Below are 19,813 nucleotides of genomic sequence, written 5' to 3' on the forward strand. Positions count from 1 at the left end.
GTATAATACTTGCAAAATGAACACGTTTTTGGTTGGAAAGAGATTCTCAAATTACACATATTATATTGACATGTTATTAATTAATCTCATACTCATACCTATATAACATGACTATATTAAAAGGCATATCGATTAACATAAATGGTCTAAATAACCCCATTAAAAGAGGTAGTTTGTTTAAATATCTAGCCCTACATAAACCAAACATAATTTTTTATAGGAAACTCATTTAACAAGAGATAATATTAAGTTCTTTAATACAAATAAATATACAATAATCGCAAGCTCAGTATATACAAAAAAGAAAAGGTGGTTGCAATTTTATGGGACAAATCGCTTCCTTCACCAAGAATAATTAAAACATCAAGATAACACAAGGATTCCTATATTTAGCCATAACTGAAATAAACAAAAGACTATATACATTAATAAATTATTATTGGTTACCAGGAATAGGTACTAATACTATCAAACAACTTTTATCCCAAATAATATCTCAGTCTGAGGGAAACATTATCATGACAGGGGACTTTAATTGTATTTTAGATTTAAAAGACACAGCCACTTTAGCAAATAGAAAAATTATCCCTCAAGCAAAACAATTAATAAAATGTAGAGACTCCTACTTGCTCAAAGATATATTTGACTTTACAGATCATAGCTCTCTACAATACACATTTTATTCCAATAGACACAAATCATATTCCAGAATTGAAAGAATACTATTCTCCACACAAATTATAAATGATTTAAATAACAGCAAAATCATTTCTTGTCCAATCTCCGATCATAATTCCATTATATTTGAATTAAATATTAACAACATTCCTAATACACAAATAAAAAGAATACCTGCATATCTTACCCAGCTTAAAGATTTTCAGTCATTTTTAAAAGAAGAAATACAAAATTTTATAGATCTAAACTCAGCATCTAATACTCATGATGTATATGTTTGGGATGCACTAAAAGCTTACCTATATGGACAAATTAAGAAATGGTATTACAATAAAAGGAAAACATGGGATAAAGATATGGAAACATTACAGAACAAACTTGATATATTGCATCTCAAAAATAGAGACAATCTCACTTCTAAAAACATTAGGGAGGAAATAAGCAAATTACATGAAGAATATAGAAACATACTACATCATAAGTCAGTGATTACATTAGAAAGATATAAATTTCTTGCTTATTCATTAAATCCTAAACATTTAACTAATCTCAAAAATAAAACTAAAAAAATGAACAAACATAATCATATCAAAGAAATATACTCCCTAAGGAAAAAGAAAGAAGTATATAGTATACAAGATATAATAGAATAATTTAGAAGTCACTTTCATACAATTAATCAAGCTACACATAATATAGAAAGTAAAGACAATATTAAGCATTTTATTAATAAAAATCTTCACAATAACCTTAATAAACAACAAATAGAACTCATTGATAAACAAATCACCCTAGCTGACATACAAACTCAAATTAATTAACTTAAACAAAATAAGACACCTGGAAATGATGGTATCATACCAGAAATATACAAAGCTATGCCCAAATCAGCTATTTCATTACTTCATAAAGTATATAGCACAGCTCAAAACAACTTTATAATACCCCCTCATGGAAATATACATTCATATCATCCATCTTAAAACACCCTAAATATTGTTCCTCTTACAGACCTATTTCTTTATTAAATACTGAATATAAGATGTTTATGAACATATTCACTGAAAGACTAAAAAAGTTTTTACCCCAATTAATAGATGATGATCAGACAGCTTTTGTAGTCAATAGAAACACTTATGACAATATAAAACGAACATTAGCCCTTATTGATTTCCCACAAAAGAAAAAAAAGAACCTAACTTTAATTAGTTTGGACATAAATGCCGCTTTTGGTTCAATTAATTGGGATTACTTGTTCACATTATTGGCGTGTTTAAATTTTTCATATAATTTTATTAATCTACTAAAACACTTGTATGATGATACATTTGCTTATATCAAATTAGGTTCATATACTTCAAATAAAATTCCTATTATAAAAGGTACCAAGCAAGGCTGCCCACTGTCTACATTGTTGTTTACAATGATAATGGAACCATGCGCTAACGATATTAGGAATAATAATAAAATAGAGGGTTTAGAGCTTGAAAAAGATACAACAGCCAGCATTCAATTATTCACGGAAAGGATTCTTCAATATCAGCCCTGTTTGATTCGATTAAGATTTTTCAAAAGATGTCTGGGCTGTCTTTTAATGACAACAAAACTAAAATACTACCCATATACTCAAATACAAATGACAAATCTAACTATAACTCTCAGAGGTTAACTAGTACAGATCAAATTACTTATTTAGGAATAACTCTAGCTAAAACATTAAAACAATAATACAATTAAACTATAATAAGTGTATTGAAAATATTCAAAAATCTATTTTTAAAATGGAATACAATAACTTTCACTATAGAAGAAAGATTAATTATTATTAAAATGATTATTCTACCCAAAATATTATATATTATACAATCTATTCAAATACTCCCTTCAAAAAATGTATTAATAAGTTAAATACTTTAATATTAAAATTCTTTTGGTCCAGGAAAAAAAACAAGAATATCAATTAATCAACATCAAAACAGTTGGAACAATGGTGGGATAGCATTCGCAGATCTAAACCTTTACTCTATTTCCTCAATAATCAAAACAATTACTCAACTTTTAGATACTACATACTCAGCTAAGTGGAAACTGCTATGGGTTTCATCAGCTATGCAGCTAATATCCAGACCATCTATACAGAAATTAGAAATAATAAGTAACCCTTTTTTATGGATCCTAAAAGATTATTTTACTATACACATAACTCTCAATCATACTACTAGCTACATTCATAATATTATAACACATTTTTAAAAATGTATATATAAACACCCCAGATACAAAGAATGCTTATTTTTATTATTCCCCATAGCAGAATCTATTATAACTTCAGACATAAATAAAATTACCATATTTAAACATAATGATCATAAGTTTTGGTTCCAACTAACATCTGGATATAAAACCAAATCAGTTGAATATATAATACAGGAATATCAAATAGACAACGCAATGTGACTGGATATGCAAACACTTTTACTAACTCTAGCTAATAAATTAAAATTGATCTCATCAATTGCTAAACACGAATCTAATACCTTACTACACCACTTTCAGTCAATCTTACTTCATAAACATACATATTCTGGCAAACTTTCTTTTATTTACAGAACTATAAGAGAAGAAACTTTCAGTTGTCCACAGAACTTCTGGAACTATTTTTACTCTATCAATAATAATCTCCCAACCAATCTAGATAAAGCAAACATCTTACAATCAGCAGGGAAAACTACTTTATCTTTGAATTGGACATTATATACGTGGAGATAAATAAACAGATCTTTATATACTCCTCAATTAATGGATAAAATAAACAAAAAACAAAATATTTCTAATAAATGTAAATCAAATATAGACATAAACTGGGCACATATATTTTACGAATGCCATACCTTAAATACTTTCCTGGGGAAAAATAAATAACTTACTACAGGCACTTTATTCAGACAATTTCACATTAAATAAATCTCTGGTGATATTTAATACTCCTGTTCCACAATGTGTCAGAAAAATAAAGTATCCACTATTATGGGCAATACTGGCAGTAGCCAGAAAGACCATAACAAAAAATTGGATTTCAGAATCTCCTCTTTCTTTTTCTGAGTTCATGAATTTGTTAAAAGTAGTATGCCAACTGCAGTTAAAAACTATAAACTCAAGGACAACTAAAAAAACATACAATCATCAATTGTGGGTTAATTTGCAAAATTTGTTGAAGAACGAATCTCTATAACAAATTACATCAGTTTGTTTCTTTCATAATGACAATATACATTATAATCAGATATCAATAACACATTGTAAATATATTAATGGATGTCTATGTAAATACTTTAGTTGGTTCATTTCTGTTAGTTTGGTATATATCAAATATGTAATTTATATAATGTAATTTATATATATTAAAGTTTTCAAGTTACAGTTTTTACTATAATTTTATGTGATTGTTTATAATTTTGAAATTATTAAAATCAATAAAATTGTTTTGAAAAAAAAAAGAAGTGGTAGTCTGGCACTGACAAATGCTTCTTTGCATTGTACCTCAGGAAAGCTGTTTCACAGGTACTAATGTGACGGTACTTTCTTTGGTTTTGCTAGTTCAGAAAACAGAAGCCTTTAACTTGCCATATGGAAAACCTGCAGTTTTGCAGAGCATCAGCCACTGCCTTCTTCATCGTCATCAATACATAAGTGCATTCAGCCACGATTTCCAGATGCCACTGTGGACTGCGTATACTGTCAATAAACCTGTAAGTGCTTTGATTTGATTACTTAAGTACATATTAAGTAGGAAGGGAGGGAGAAGAAACCTAACGGTGATATTCATAACCATAACACAACAGGGGAAAGGGGCAAAATGAAAAGTTTAACCTGTGTTTGATAGTTTCTGTAATTTACATTTGTTCTTGCAGTGATTTTTGTATAATCGTGCTCCTCCTACCAAATTGATTACTTCAGGTCTACATATGTTTCTGTACTTATTATGCCATCTCTTCTTTGAGGAGAGTCACTGTAACAATAAGTCATAATATTTGAATTTGCCTACTTTATTTGTGTGGCTCCTCATAGGGCGGCCACTGTGGTGCAGCAGTTAGCGTTGCCACTTCACAGCAAGAGGTTCTCTGGTTCAATCCTTGGCTGGGGTGCCTTCTGTGTGGAGTCTGCATGTCCTCCCTGTGGTTGCGCGGGTTTCTTCCGGGTACTCCAGTTTCCTCCCGCATTCCAAAGACATGCTGTAGGTGGATTGAACACTCTAAATTGGCCCTAGGTGTGAGTGTGTGCATGTTTGTGCCTTCTGTGGAAGGTTGGGCACCGGACTGGCAACTCTACACTGCAAAACTCCACTGCCAATCATGAGCGGACAGATGATCCACTGTGGGGACCCCTAACCGGGAAAAGCTGAAAGAAGAAGAAGATTTGTGTGGCTTCTCATGGCTAAGGTTGAAAGAACAATGTCATCTTTCTTTTGTGAGACTAATTCTGCTCTCATGCATGCCAGATGTTGAGATATGAAGGGAGAAGGCTCTGTTATATATCCTGCAATGCTAGGCATGTCATTTGAGTGCCTCACATCTCCCCTCAATCCAGAAAATATTTTTGCCCTGCAGCCACTGTGTTTTTTTGGAGTCTGCATGTCCTCCCCGCGGTCGAGTGGCCTCCGAAAGACATGCGTGAAAGGGCGTGCCTTCGCTGAAGGTTGGGCATCGGGCTGGCAACTCAGCACCACAGAAAAAAAAATCTACTGCCAATCATTAGCGGACCGGAGTTCCTCTGTGGTGACCCCTAACCGGGAAAAGCCGAAACGACAAACAAAAATTGTTTCAAGTGGATAGAATTAATTGACTTTTTATCACACTTGATATATCTTTGAATCATACCTTCTTACACTTTTTCCAGTGACAGTTAACTTAATTAACAAATGTAAATGTTGCAAGCAAATAATCTTAAAAGGCTTTCCATTGCCAAAGTAAGGCTGTGAGCACAGCATGGATGATTTTTGACTTTGCAATATGTTTAAACTACAGTCTGTAGAAAGAAAGTGATGGCTTCTATTTTGATGGGGAAAAGAAGGCTTAGGTCAGTGGAGAAGTGAGAGAAAAAAATATTTAGTAGAGCCTGTAAAAAAAGAGAAAAGGCAAAAAAAAAAATAAAATAAAAAATAGTCCATGCACAGCTCTGTGGCTTTGAGTGATAAATATTTGGTTATGACCCAAACAACCAAAATCTGAGTAGTAGGTTAGGTTGCTTAAAAGTTGGGCAGGGGAAGGTGGGTGTATGTGGCTTATGTTAGCCTGGCTTTCCTGAGTGGTGGGAGTTGGTGGTTCCTGTGGCCAGTTTGCTCCTGTGCAAGTTGCATGATACCAATGGCCATCGGTCTAGGGTGTGAGTGCTTGATGACTTAAACTTGCAACAGTTGCCCTTACGAAGCTTGTTTTTGGGAGCATGCACATATCAAAAGGAAGGCTTAGGATGTCTGGCAAATGTTAGTTCCATAGCAGAAAAATCCCTCTTGGCTGTCTGTCTGATGGGCACTTCATGGATTGTTGTCACCCCAGACATGTGTAATAAATGAGCAGTGGTGAAGGCTCAAAGGACAACATATTTTTGAGTAAGTTTCAATACTTGAGTTGTACTGACTTTCAGAGATAGAGACATGAAGTCACTTACTTGTGTGCCCATTACCCTGTACCAGCATTGGGGTGTGTGTTAAATTTTAATTGAAATGGGCATTTTAGTCTGTATCAATATCAGAGCAAATGGCAGATACACCAAAGAATTTGTGAAAACATTTGGGAAGTTGAGCCTGAATTCGCTGTAATAGAAAATCCTGTTTCTCCCCTATTATCAAGGCCTTTTTTCATTGTTAAACAGTCTAGTTAACCTGTTTCAGTTTCACATAAGATAGATTATAATCATTTGGTAATGTATATGATGTTAGGTTCTGCCAACTTCTGTCCATTTTAGAAAGCGACATAAGACACAGTTGACACCAGCTCAGGCCGTAGGTAAGAAAAATAAAGTGGCTAAAAGTACTTAATTTTCTGAAGAAGAGTAATTTGTCTTATCAGCTCAGCATTATTTCTCCATTTAGTACATATTTTCAGACTGTTAAGGCCCTTCTTGATGCTACTGTGATTCCCTGTCACAAGATATTGATTTCAGGGGAAATAAATTCTGCTGGAGAGAGCTGCAACTCATTTACACCACATATTTCATCTTCAAAGAGGCAACTGTTTGATATGTTAAAGGTACCTAAATCTGTAGGGAAGATCTTCCTTTATTTAAAACCTTGTAAGATTTATTGAAGAAAAAAAAAAAAATAAATCCTGTTCATCCACCTTCACATAAACTTATTGATCTTGTATATAAATTTGAGAAGGAGAGCTCTTCAGTCACAAATTAGACCCTACCTGTTCAGCTGTCCCTCTTTCATCTGTTCTTCGCAGGTCATCACCCATATCTCCAGAAACCATCCACTTTACAAAAAAGAGAGGCTCGCTGATAGGCACAGTTATATTAATGTTTATATCTATAACACTTTGGCAGAATGCAGTCTTATAGCAGCTATAGGATATTTCAAAGACTACGTTAAGATTGTAAGGAAATAGAAGACTTACGGTGATCAGGAATGTCAACTCTGTGGGCCTTTTTTACATTAGAATGTGCAAGTGATTTGGTGGCTACAGTTACAAGGGTGGCTGTGACAGACATTGTTATACAGAGGCATGCTTGTCAGAGAATGTACCCAGAAGATATAAGAGTTGAAATCTAGATTCTGCTGTCACAGGAAAAATAGTTTAGTGGGTCAACTTTTTACCTTTCATCATCCTTCTAGAAGAAAAAAATAGTAAGGAGCATCGGAAAGAGAAATAGTAGAAATGTCTACCAGCTATTCAACCACTCACAAGGAATTATGTATCATCAGGAAAATACCTGCAAAGAAGGCCAAAGCCTATCCGACAACCATCTTCTCTTAAACATGCAAAATCAATGGTTTACCAACAACATGCAGAAAAGTTAACTTTGGTAATAACTATATAAACATCATAGCATTTAATGTTTTAACTTCATATGTATATATGTGTACATATTTATCCGCATAGTGCTTTTTTAAGCCATGCCAAGTTGTTAAACTCTCCAACATAACAAAAATCACTCACAACTACCTAAAGGCACTGCTGCTCAGTATTTAAATGAAAAACTGCACTCCCTGGAGGCACTCCTCACCTTGGAGAATTCAGTCACGGAACATGGTTCAGGACCATGGAGAGCACCATGGCTATCAAAGGTTACAATGCTTATCGTTCATTTCAGTCCTCCTCAACTCAAGGTAAAACAAAGGGAGGAAGTATCTCAGTGCTCATATTGGGCAAGTACACTGCTAGACTGGTCCAGCCAACAGCATGACTCACTTCAGCTGCTCCATGCCCAACTAACCATAGGTATCATATCCTTGCTAGCTACAGATCCCCTAACATGAGTCTGGAAAACCACACCTCCTACCCAAACCTATTGGACTAGCTTAACATTCTGCCCAACACCATACTTATGGGTGACTTCAGCTACCTCTCCATAAACTGGGAGACTTATATAACCCATAATTCACTTGCTGAAAAGTTTTTGGATTTGGTCAAAACAAACACCCTGGAGGAACTAGTTAGCTCCCCAACTGGAGGTACAAATATCCTAGATCTAGTACTCACGAACATGGGGGATGTTGCTTCCTCCCTGGTAAGATCTGTCCACAAAATGGTCTCCTTTAGTATATATGTGTGTGTTTGTGTATGTCTGAACATTTTAGGTCCCACAATCATTATAAAAACAGCATTGTTTATAAGCAGCTTTAACATATCAGTCACATATTCTGTGATCTTTTACAGTCTGACTTAAAACTGTAATTCTGTTTTATATATCCAAGAAATTTCCCTGTGGATTTCAGATAAGATATATTGTTTTACTTTATTATAGACTACGAGTTTAGCTAGCTTAGGAATGCATTTATGTTATAAGTATTAAATGATCATTTCCTTTGTATTTGTCTCCATCATTTTTATAATGTACAACACTATCAGTTATATTGAAAACTTTATGGTTTAGCTGAGAAAAGGTTACCCTTTTTATTTGTTAATATATTTAAAGCAATACATTTAATAAGCTTTACAAAATTCTTAACATATACCACAAGATTCACAAACAGATTCTGCAATATGTTACGTAAAATTGTGCAAAGAGTGGCAGAGTGCAGGGTATGGCCAATTCAGAAACTCAAGTTAAGGCCTTCATATAAGCAAGCAAAACTGCATCAGCATCAAATGCTAATTACCACGTAATGAAACAGAAATGTGTACCACTGTGAATATAAATGAGTGTAAACAGTATGGAGGTATGAGTCATAAATGCATAAAAGTTGATCAATGTGTTGTTGCCCAGAACAAGTTTGTACACCAAGATTTTTTGATGGAGAGAGAGAGAGAGACCACACTATGATGCTAGATATGGCAGTAGCCATAGTGAAGTAGTGCATGTTAGAGGCCAGTATCTCAGCTAGTGGTTGTGAGACACTGCAAAAAGATCCAACCTCAATCACTATACCATGCTACCTCCACAATAAGGATACATTAGGTCATTATATTGTAGACAGAAACGACATGTGAGAACTGGTACACATGTGCTATTCTCATATGGAATCTTTTGGGATGCAGGGAATACTGATCCCTTTGGCACTAAGGTATGTGCAGCTATTCTTGCTACAGGGACCTTCCAACGACCATCACGGGACAAAGTTGGTGTACCACAGGCACCTGCATCATGAATCCTTCACTGGTTTGTGAATGTGATGCTACAGTATGTGGGGTTCCCAAGAACCACAGAGGAGAGAAGCAACACTCTGTAGGCATTTTATTAAATAGCATGTTTTGCTGAGTTTCTAGGGGGGCCATTGATTGCACCAATATTGATATCAAGCCCCTGCCTGGACCACTTGGATAACTGTACATCATCTGTAAGCATTTCCTCTCCATCAATTGCCAGTTGGTGTGCAACACACTGTGTATCATATGAAATGTGCCTGTTCACTATCCAAGTAGTTCCTAAGATTCCCACATCTAGCACGTCTGATCTATGCCAGCAATTTGTACAGGATGACCTCAAACAAGGACATTTTATGGGACATTTTACTTGATATCCTCTGGATTCATGTTTCATGACACCAGTACATACTCAACAGAGCATGTCTGAGATGCAGTGCAGCACTACACTGTTACAAACCCAAAATATCATCAAGCATGTGTTAAGACAAATGAAGGTGGCTAGATTCCTCATGTGAGGCACTGCAGCATGCTCTGTAGACCTGCAGCAGGATATTCACTGTCTGTGCACTTCATGGTTATATAGAAAATGCTAGACCAGGGGATTATTATTCTAGACCAGGCAATCTAGAGGCAGTGGCAGGTGGTGATGCCTTTTGTGGAGCTGTCAGAAGAACTGCCTGCAGGGTAAGAACTTGCAATCAGAGTTAAGAGCAGTATGATGCAGGCCTGATAAAGAGGTGGCATCTTGTTCACATTGGACATAGCAAAAATTAAAACTGATGTATACAATACTACATGCAAGGTTTGCTCAGTGGTACATTGACTGTCCATGCTGTGCATAAGACATTATTGACCCATAAAAACAGCTGTCAGAGCAAGGCACAGTAGTCATCATATGCACAAATGAGGAGGGGCAGTGACAGAAATTAGGAAATGGCACAGTGTTGAGCTGGGTGTCTACTAATGATGAGGAAGGGATTGTGTAATATAGTCAGGAGATCGGGGGGGGGTGAGTATACTATGTATAGAGAACATGGTGTATCCTCAGAGAGGTAGTAATCCAAAAGTATTGAGTAAGTGTACAAACTATGCACCAGGAGACACAGCTTCTCCAGATGTGGCCACATTGTTTGCATGTGTGTATGACAGGTGTTATGGTACCTCAGGTGGAAAGGATGTAGACCATGGACGCCCCCTGCCATGGATGTGCCCCCTCTGAGGAATGGCACTGGTATCATTATCCCTCAGCAAAAAGAATCCCAAGACCACCACCATGTGGCATGTGCCTGATTGCCACATACTCCATGTCTTTGTAGATGACCATGCCATGCATTACCAGGCTTCCCTCTGGTGGGTGGTGTGGAGGAGTTAGCAGCATGTAAACATGACCTGTCAACCATGTGAGATGTACCCTCAGTGGAGATAAACTGCAGTCACAGGAATGGCATTACTCCCAACTCAGAGAGGCAGTAGAGGCAAGCAGGCATCTTATTGAGAATTCTTGTGTACCTTGTCACATAGAACATGCAGCACAGGCATTCATCTCTGTCGTAGAGGAAATGGCATCTGACTGTGCCTGAGTGACTGCCCTGCACATCAGTTGTAGGAGGCATGGTGGTGACTGTCACTGGGTTGTTTCGCATGACCCCTTTTCTCACACTGTGTGGACATGCCCACTACAGGTGCATGAACAGGGATGATGGCATTCATTATGTAGGTGCACCAGGTATGACATGTTCTTCCATGGGTTCTGGTGAGGTGAAGGTGGGCTCCACAGGCAACAGAGCTGTGTCACTGGACATGTGTGGTAGTGTACCCTTCACCATCACCATTGCCATTAATGGCACTGTGCCCTCTCCACTGTCATAAGGCCACCATTACCATCAGTGTCCATTGCAGTACCAGCATCAGGTGTGCACCATTCCGTGATGAAAAATCCCCATAACCAGAGCAACTGTGAAAGGAGGAAGTTGCACATCTGTGTGTGACATTTGTAATGTGTGACAGTTTCACCTTGTGTTACACCAATGTTACTGATTACAGCTATGAAAAGAATGTATACACACATACTTCATGTGGTATGCCATTGTGCTTGAATACCAGATGTCCCTGTAAAGGAGGGATGGTGTTGTTTCAGCATCCCTGAACCTAAGGGACAGGCATGCCTCTAAACTTTATTATTGATATAATGGTATATCAACGTGGTGCATCTTGAAAAGAGACCCAGAATGGTGTGTCTAGCTCAGCTCCCACATCCAGGCATCCATCAGGTATCAAAGTTCATTCTGCCTTCCCAGGCAGGTACATCAGGAGCTCCTTCTTGGGAATCAGGGTGGTCTGCAATAGTGGATGCAGTACAGCACCACATTGTTGCAGTGGCACAGGCCATCTGGCATTCATGCAAGATCATTTCAGTGAACCTGCACTATACATGATAGATTGCCCCTTTGTGGCCACCGACTTCATGATATATATGTCACAGAAGGCTTGGTCACATTTATCCATTTCTAAGATCTGCCTTCAGTGCTCATGGAGGGCATGCAGTAACACTTCCATCCTTGCCTGGGATAGCCTCTTAGATTCATCAGTAAATTCCAGGATATCAGTGTGCAGACTATTACAAGCCTAGCCAGTAACCAGAGGTGAGAATCAAATCCTGGTCTTTATATCTGTGAGGTAAATTAACTGTTATCCCACATGCAATGCCACAACAGGCACAGCTCCATAGGTTCATAGATAAATACTCAGCCTGAAGACCACAAACCTACCCAATAACTAGAGGTTAGAATTAAACCTTTTACCTTGTGCCTGTGAGGCAAAGATTTTAACCATTCAGCCAGCTTTCCCCCATTGCCAACTGCAGTTGAGTGTGCGAGGAGCCTAGTGAATGTTACAATGATAGCTGACTGGGAATGTGGCAGATGTGTGGCAGCATTGCCCACCTAAGTAACAATTGGGGTCACAGGAGGTGTAGCATGACACAGTTACATTACACTGACAGAGTGGGCAGTGTTGTGATACATATTGTATGTGTACCACACAAAAAACATAGTGAGCAATGTGCAGTGGGATTGGAATGCATGTTAGCAGGTACAAGTTGTTGCTTTCTTTCCTTAGTGGCCATGTCACAATCTGTAAATGTTGACATACAGTTGGTTACCCATTGGTTGCTGCACCTCCATTATGTCCAACCCCCACCATACACCACTATAACAGGACAGCTCCCCTTACCATTCCAGTAGGCAGCATAGAGATGGACCATGTTGTGGCATGTACCCTGTCGGCATCCTGTGCTTACCTGTACCCAATAAACACATCCATCATGTGCTCCATATATTTACAACAACCTGTTTCTACTAACCTGTGTTCTAGTCTTACTTCTCAGTGTCCATTATGTTCCTTATGTGATACATATACACAGACAGTATGCATCACAACACAACCCACTCTGTCAGTATAATGTAATTGTGTTATGTTACACCTCATGTGATCCTAGTCATTACTTTGGTGGACCACTGCTATCCACAGCTGTGCTCCATTCCCAGTCAGCCATTGTTCATCATTGCAACATTCCCTGGGCTCCTGATATTCCTGCAGTTGGCTATGGATGCCCCACTCCCCAAGAGAAATCAGATATATTTATTTAATCGCCTTAACTACATATGGCCTATGTCACCTTACACCATCACATGTTACATCCTGTTATACTCTGTACGGCACTCTGGTAGTACACTGCAGAACTCTGTTACTCACCTCCATGTGCCCCCCAACCCTGTCAACTGGTCATTTCTGTCTTGCATAAAATCAATAAAATCCACTAATCCTTTCTGTTAGTGCTACCACAAATTTCTGTGGGGGTGATTAGTACTGCAATAGCCATGTTTTTTTTTTATCATGCAGTTTCAAAGCTCATAATATGGCAATTATGTTAATGAGGCATTCAAGGTAAGTGTAGTGTCTCTGAATTGCACTTTTAACACATTGAGTACCAGCCTTGGACAGTGCAGTGAGGTCTGTGCCAGTTCAGCACCAAGGGGTGCTCAGAAGTGGACCCGACCTGAGCCCTACATCCCAAGCTGTGTACTTGTGCAGCACAGGAATGCAGTGAATGTGTCTGAATACTGCACCGGATGTTTTATTTGCAGATGGCCTTTTAACTTATTCTGCAATTTAAGGTAATTTTCCCAACAAATCAATGACATCTTCGCAAAATTTAAGAGTCTTTTAATGTACATAATACATGAAGATAATTCAATACAAATGAGCTTTGACGACTTCCCACACAGAAAAAATAAGCATTAACTTTAAATGCTCAGATGGTCACATTCACGCAAACCCTCTTGGATCTTTATGAAACACCCTTGAAGTGATTTACAAACCAATGATCATATCAGAAAAAGTATTCTACTTTCAGGCATGCCACAGAGAACAGAAGCCTGACAACTAGTCATTCTGCCATATTCCATGTCAGACTCAGACTGTTCCCTCCCAGCACCACTTGCATTACTACTGTTAAACGAAGATGTATTTGTAGTGGGAAGAGTCCAAGAGTGCTCACAAATAAACTGATGTGCCATACCTGAAGGGAAGCTATAGGCATAGTTGCTTGCAGCACAATTTAAAATGGTTATGATGTTGATAAACACTAACTGTACTGAAGCTTGTAAATGTTTTGAACTTGTTTTGTATGCAGATATATGTAAACAACTTTTCTGAAGGTTCGCTTCAAATCATGAAAACACTGCTGTACTTGATATAGTGGCATTTCCCCTCAGCAAGCTGTTCTGTAGGAAATGCTAATGTGATATTATCATCACAAAAACAGAGAAAAAAACAGCACACAAACTGCAAACCCTACTCCAACAGGATGTTTACACCATTTTGCACCATTTGGAACTGGATGGCTGCCAGTAACTTAACTATGAACACTCAGCAGTCCAACATAGTGATTTCTGGCATTCAGCAATGACTTGTCATTAACACTCCAGTTGTGATCATCATCATCAACCCCCGTTTTTCCCATTTTCTTCATGGGGTTGGAGTGTCATGCCAAATGCTACCATCTTTCTCTGTTCTATGGCACTCTTCTACTTTCCTCTACACTCATGCCTGACTGTCACAGGGCTTTTCTCACACAACCCATCCATCTCTTTGCTAAATGCCTTTGCTTCCTCTTGCCTTCTTCTTGTCTGTCCCAAATCACTTCATCATATTGTCTTCTGCTTTCCTGTACATGCTTGAATGACCATAATCTGCATTGACCTTCCCTACAATTGGTGCTACTTGGGCTTCTGTTCCGATAGCCTCATTTCTTTATCTGTCCTACAGTGTGCATCTTACCACCCATCTCAGTCCTTTCCTTTCATCACATCTAGCTTCCTCATCTGCTCTGCCTTTACTGCCAGGGTTCTGTTTTCTGTATAATACAGTAGTACTGGTTGCACCACTGTTTTGTATACCTTATTTTTCAGCTTCCTTGGCATTCCTGAGTCATATACTACACCTAACAACCCATCTGATTCTAGCTTGGACCTCCTTATTCAGACTTCCTTTCTCTTAACCACCCCTGCCAGATACTTGAAGCTGTTAACCTGTTCCACTATTTTTCCTTCGGTCTCAATACTCATCTTCGTCTGAACTAAACCATTTGCTGCTATTACAACTGTCTTAACTGAACTTAGCATTTAGTTTTCCATTCCACTCCCCTATCCTTTCCTGCAGTTAATGAGCCTGCCTTGTACATGACACTGTCATTTATGCACAGCAACTTTGTTGGATCTGTCCTCTCTGGACCTGTTTGCTAATGTAGTCTATTACTCAATAAGAGGGGCTCAGAGATGAACCTCTGGAAGCACCCCTACTCCCACTAGAAACCCTCTGGTGAGTAGCCTTCCTTACACTGTCTTCACACTTGTGTCACTGGATTCTTGTAGATATCCTGCACTAATTCTACCACTGTTTCTGGGATTTGGAGCCACTGCAAGACTGCCCAAATAAGCTTTCTTGGGACCATGTCATATGCTTTCTCCAAGTCTAGAAATGTCCAGTTGGACTCTTTCCTCACCTCTACCTTCTCAACTCTCTGTCTCACTGCAAAAACATTAGTCCAGTTGGTTGTAGAGCCCTGAATCTGAATCTAAAATTGCTCATCTCTCATCTTACTTTCTACTAGCTCTGCAAGATTTGTGTATTATTATTAGGTCACCCCTCCTGTAGAACTTCTTCATCTGACGTGTGTGACAGTTAGCGTGAATGCCTCCTTTGTTCTTGTGTATTGGCGTTAGTTTGCTTATTTTTCAGTCATCTGGGATAATAACCTTGTTTCTATGCTGCAGTGAAAGTAAATTCCTCTCAGGAGCCATTTCTCCCCATCTCGCCCAGTATCTTTATCATATCTCAAGCCATGACCTCATCTGGAAGCCTGGGATGCTTTTCTGACTTCATTTTCCTTCAGTGCTGTTCCTACTTCTCGTATGGTGGGCTCCTTTCTCTTCTCTCTCATTGTAGGCTGTGTTTCGAAAGCAGTAGAGCTTCTCTGTGGGGATCTCATCATTCAGGATGCTGCTGGAAGTACTCCTGCCATTCTGCCTTTGATGTCTCTAGCCGATGGGTGAACAAGTTGTTAAGTTAAGGCATTCCCTTTTTGAAGTGAAGGGTGTCTTCATTCACTGTCTTCTTTGTTCCCTTTACAATGTTTGCCTTGCAACTTGGATAGAGTTTCTGGAGAATCATTATCTGATCAAATGTTATTTTTATTAAAACACAATCGTATGCCAGTAGATCTAGATCCATTTCCCAAGTTTAGAACCCTACTGGAACATCTTTAATCCCAGAAGCATAAATAAAAACACCAAAAGGATACTACTGTGTAGGACTTCCAAAATGCCATCACCTTTATAGATCCTGTAACTCTCCCAAAAAATATAAAAACTTCTGCTGATACAACAGAGAAAAACCTGTAAGATATATACATTTGTGTAAATAATTTTTTTACAAAATGCATAAAACACCCACTACACAACCATCTGAAAAAGCCAAGTGATTGCCATTTGAAGCCAGAGAAAGTTTCTGTTGGCTACTTTGACTTACAGGCCATTTTAATGATAGATATTGCTCCTCCACTCAAAAACTCCTGATTCATTACAATATACCCCTAAGCAGCGTATGCTGATTAATGATAAACAGGAGCTCATCAGGCCATCACCATTGTTGCCAAGAAGGCCTTCTGTAAAACAGACTCTTTTCCCTATTGAATTCTTTTGTTGCCTGATCTACAATGTGCAGTGGGATTGGAATGCATGTTAGCAGGTACAAGTTGTTGCTTTCTTTCCTTAGTGGCCATGTCACAATCTGTAAATGTTGACATACAGTTGGTTACCCATTGGTTGCTGCACCTCCATTATGTCCAACCCCACCATACACCACTATAACAGGACAGCTCCCCTTACCATTCCAGTAGGCAGCATAGAGATGGACCATGTTGTGGCATGTACCCTGTCGGCATCCTGTGCTTACCTGTACCCAATAAACACATCCATCATGTGCTCCATATATTTACAACAACCTGTTTCTACTAACCTCTGTTCTAGTCTTACTTCTCAGTGTCCATTATGTTCCTTATGTGATACATATACACAGACAGTATGCATCACAACACAACCCACTCTGTCAGTATAATGTAATTGTGTTATGTTACACCTCATGTGATCCTAGTCATTACTTAGGTGGACCACTGCTATCCACAGCTGTGCTCCATTCCCAGTCAGCCATTGTTCATCATTGCAACATTCCCTGGGCTCCTGATATTCCTGCAGTTGGCTATGGATGCCCCTCTCCCCAAGAGAAATCAGATATATTTATTTAATCGCCTTAACTACATATGGCCTATGTCACCTTACACCATCACATGTTACATCCTGTTATACTCTGTACAGCACTCTGGTAGTACACTGCAGAACTCTGTTACTCACCTCCATGTGCCCCCCAACCCTGTCAACTGGTCATTTCTGTCTTGCATAAAATCAATAATATCCACTAATCCTTTCTGTTAGTGCTACCACAAATTTCTGTGAGGGTGATTAGTACTGCAATAGCCATGTTTTTTTTTATCATACAGTTTCAAAGCTCATAATATGGCAATTATGTTAATGAGGCATTCAAGGTAAGTGTAGTGTCTCTGAATGGCACTTTTAACACATTGAGTACCAGCCTTGGACAGTGCAGTGAGGTCTGTGCCAGTTCAGCACCAAGGGGTGCTCAGAAGTGGACCTGACCTGAGCCCTACATACCAAGCTGTGTACTTGTGCAGCACAGGAATGCAGTGAATGTGTCTGAATACTGCACCGGATGTTTTATTTGCAGATGGCCTTTTAACTTATTCTGCAATTTAAGGTCATTTCCCCAACAAATCAATGAAAATTTAAGAGTCTTTTAATGTACATAATACATGAAGATAATACAATACAAATGAGCTTTGACGACTTCCCACACAGAAAAAATAAGCATTAACTTTAAATGCTCAGATGGTCACATTCACGCAAACCCTCTTGGATCTTTATGAAACACCCTTGAAGTGATTTACAAACCAATGATTATATCAGAAAAAGTATTCTACTTTCAGGCATGCCACAGAGAACAGAAGCTTGACAACTGTCATTCTGCCATATTCCATGTCAGACTCAGACTGTTCCCTCCCAGCACCACTTGCATTACTACTGTTACACGAAGATGTGTATGTAGTGGGAAGAGTCCAAGAGTGCTCACAAATAAACTGATAAGTGCGTTACCTGAAGGGAAGCTATAGGCATAGTTGCTTGCAGCACAATTTAAAATGGCTATGATGTTGATAAACACTAACTGTACTGAAGCTTGTAAATGTTTTGAACTTGTTTTGTATGCAGACATATGTAAACAACTTTTCTGAAGGTTCGCTTCAAATATGAAAACACTGCTGTACTTGATATAGTGGCATTTCCCCCTCAGCAAGCTGTTCTGTAAGAAATGCTAATGTGATATTATCATCACAAAAACAGAGAAAAAAACAGCCCACAAACTGCAAACCCTACTCCAACAGGATGTTTACACCATTTTGCACCATTTGGAACTGGATGGCTGCCAGTAACTTAACTATGAACACTCAGCAGACCAACATAGTGATTTCTGGCATTCAGCAATGACTTGTCCATAACACTCCAGTTGTGATCATCATCATCAACCCCCGTTTTTCCCATTTTATTCATGGGGTTGGAGTGTCATGCCAAATCCTACCATCTTTCTCTGTTCTATGGCACTCTTCTACTTTCCTCTACACTCATGCCTGACTGTCACAGGGCTTTTCTCACACAATACATCCATCTCTTTGCTAAATGCCTTTGCTTCTTCTTGCCTTCTTCTTGTCTGTCCCAAATCACTTCATCATATTGTCTTCTGCTTTCCTGTACATGCTTTTTTTTTTAAAACAAGTTTATTGTTTTTAACATACAAAATAAATATCATAACAATTTTATACAAGTAATTAAAATAGAAATGGTTATAACATTCAATAAAATAACCAAAGTATTTGCAAAGACATCCACTACAATCAAATCAATTAATTAAACTAAAATACCATGCTATTGAAGCTAAGATTTTTTTAACAGATTTTGTAAAGTATCCCATATAATATAGTAAGATGTTTTTCTAGTTGTTCTTGATTTTATTGTCATCAATTCCATATGGCACACTACAGTCATAACATTTTTAAATTCATTAAACGAAGGAGGAGTATCTGAAATCCAATTTCTGGTTATTATTTTTCTAGCCACTGCTAGAATAGACTATAACAAGGGAAGCTTAACCTTTTTAACACTTTGAGGAACAGGAGTGTTGAATAATATAAGAGATTTAGAAATAATGAAATTATCTGTAAAAAGAGCCTGCAAAAAATCATTGATTGACTTCCAATATTCTTTCAATTTTATACAGTCATAAAACATATGTGCCCAATCAGCATTAATTTCTACATTACATATTTTACATAGATTGTCTTTATTATTTATTTTATTCATCATCAAAGGTGTATAAAAGGATCTATGTAAAAATTTCCAAGTAAAAAGTCTCCAAATAATGGAAGAAGTAGTTTTATAGGCAGATTCTAGTATATATTGTTTATCTTATTGATTTGGTGATTCACCATTAATGGAAGTGAAATAATTCCAATAGGTATCTACACTGTAATAAGTTTCTTCTCTGATAATTTTATGTATGTATGAAAGCTTACCTTTATCAGAAACTTTATGTTGTAAATTTAATATCAAGTAATCAATCAGTGTTGGAATAGATTCTTT

General features: G+C 37.7%; 1 protein-coding gene across 1 annotated transcript in view; it reads left to right on the forward strand.

The window, feature by feature from the left end:
* The window catches only part of ENPP1 (ectonucleotide pyrophosphatase/phosphodiesterase 1), a 1,288,649-nt gene that overhangs the window by 1,180,191 nt on the left and 88,645 nt on the right, over window positions 1-19,813 (forward strand). Inside the window, exon 20 of the mRNA XM_044063702.1 lies at window positions 4,276-4,427. Coding sequence (XP_043919637.1) covers window positions 4,276-4,427 — 152 coding nt within the window. The remainder of the gene's footprint in view (window positions 1-4,275; window positions 4,428-19,813) is intronic.

This window comes from Protopterus annectens, chromosome 1.part0, assembly GCF_019279795.1.
Source record: "Protopterus annectens isolate FY-2018-M chromosome 1.part0, PAN1.0, whole genome shotgun sequence".
Taxonomy (NCBI): Eukaryota; Metazoa; Chordata; order Ceratodontiformes; family Protopteridae; genus Protopterus; species Protopterus annectens.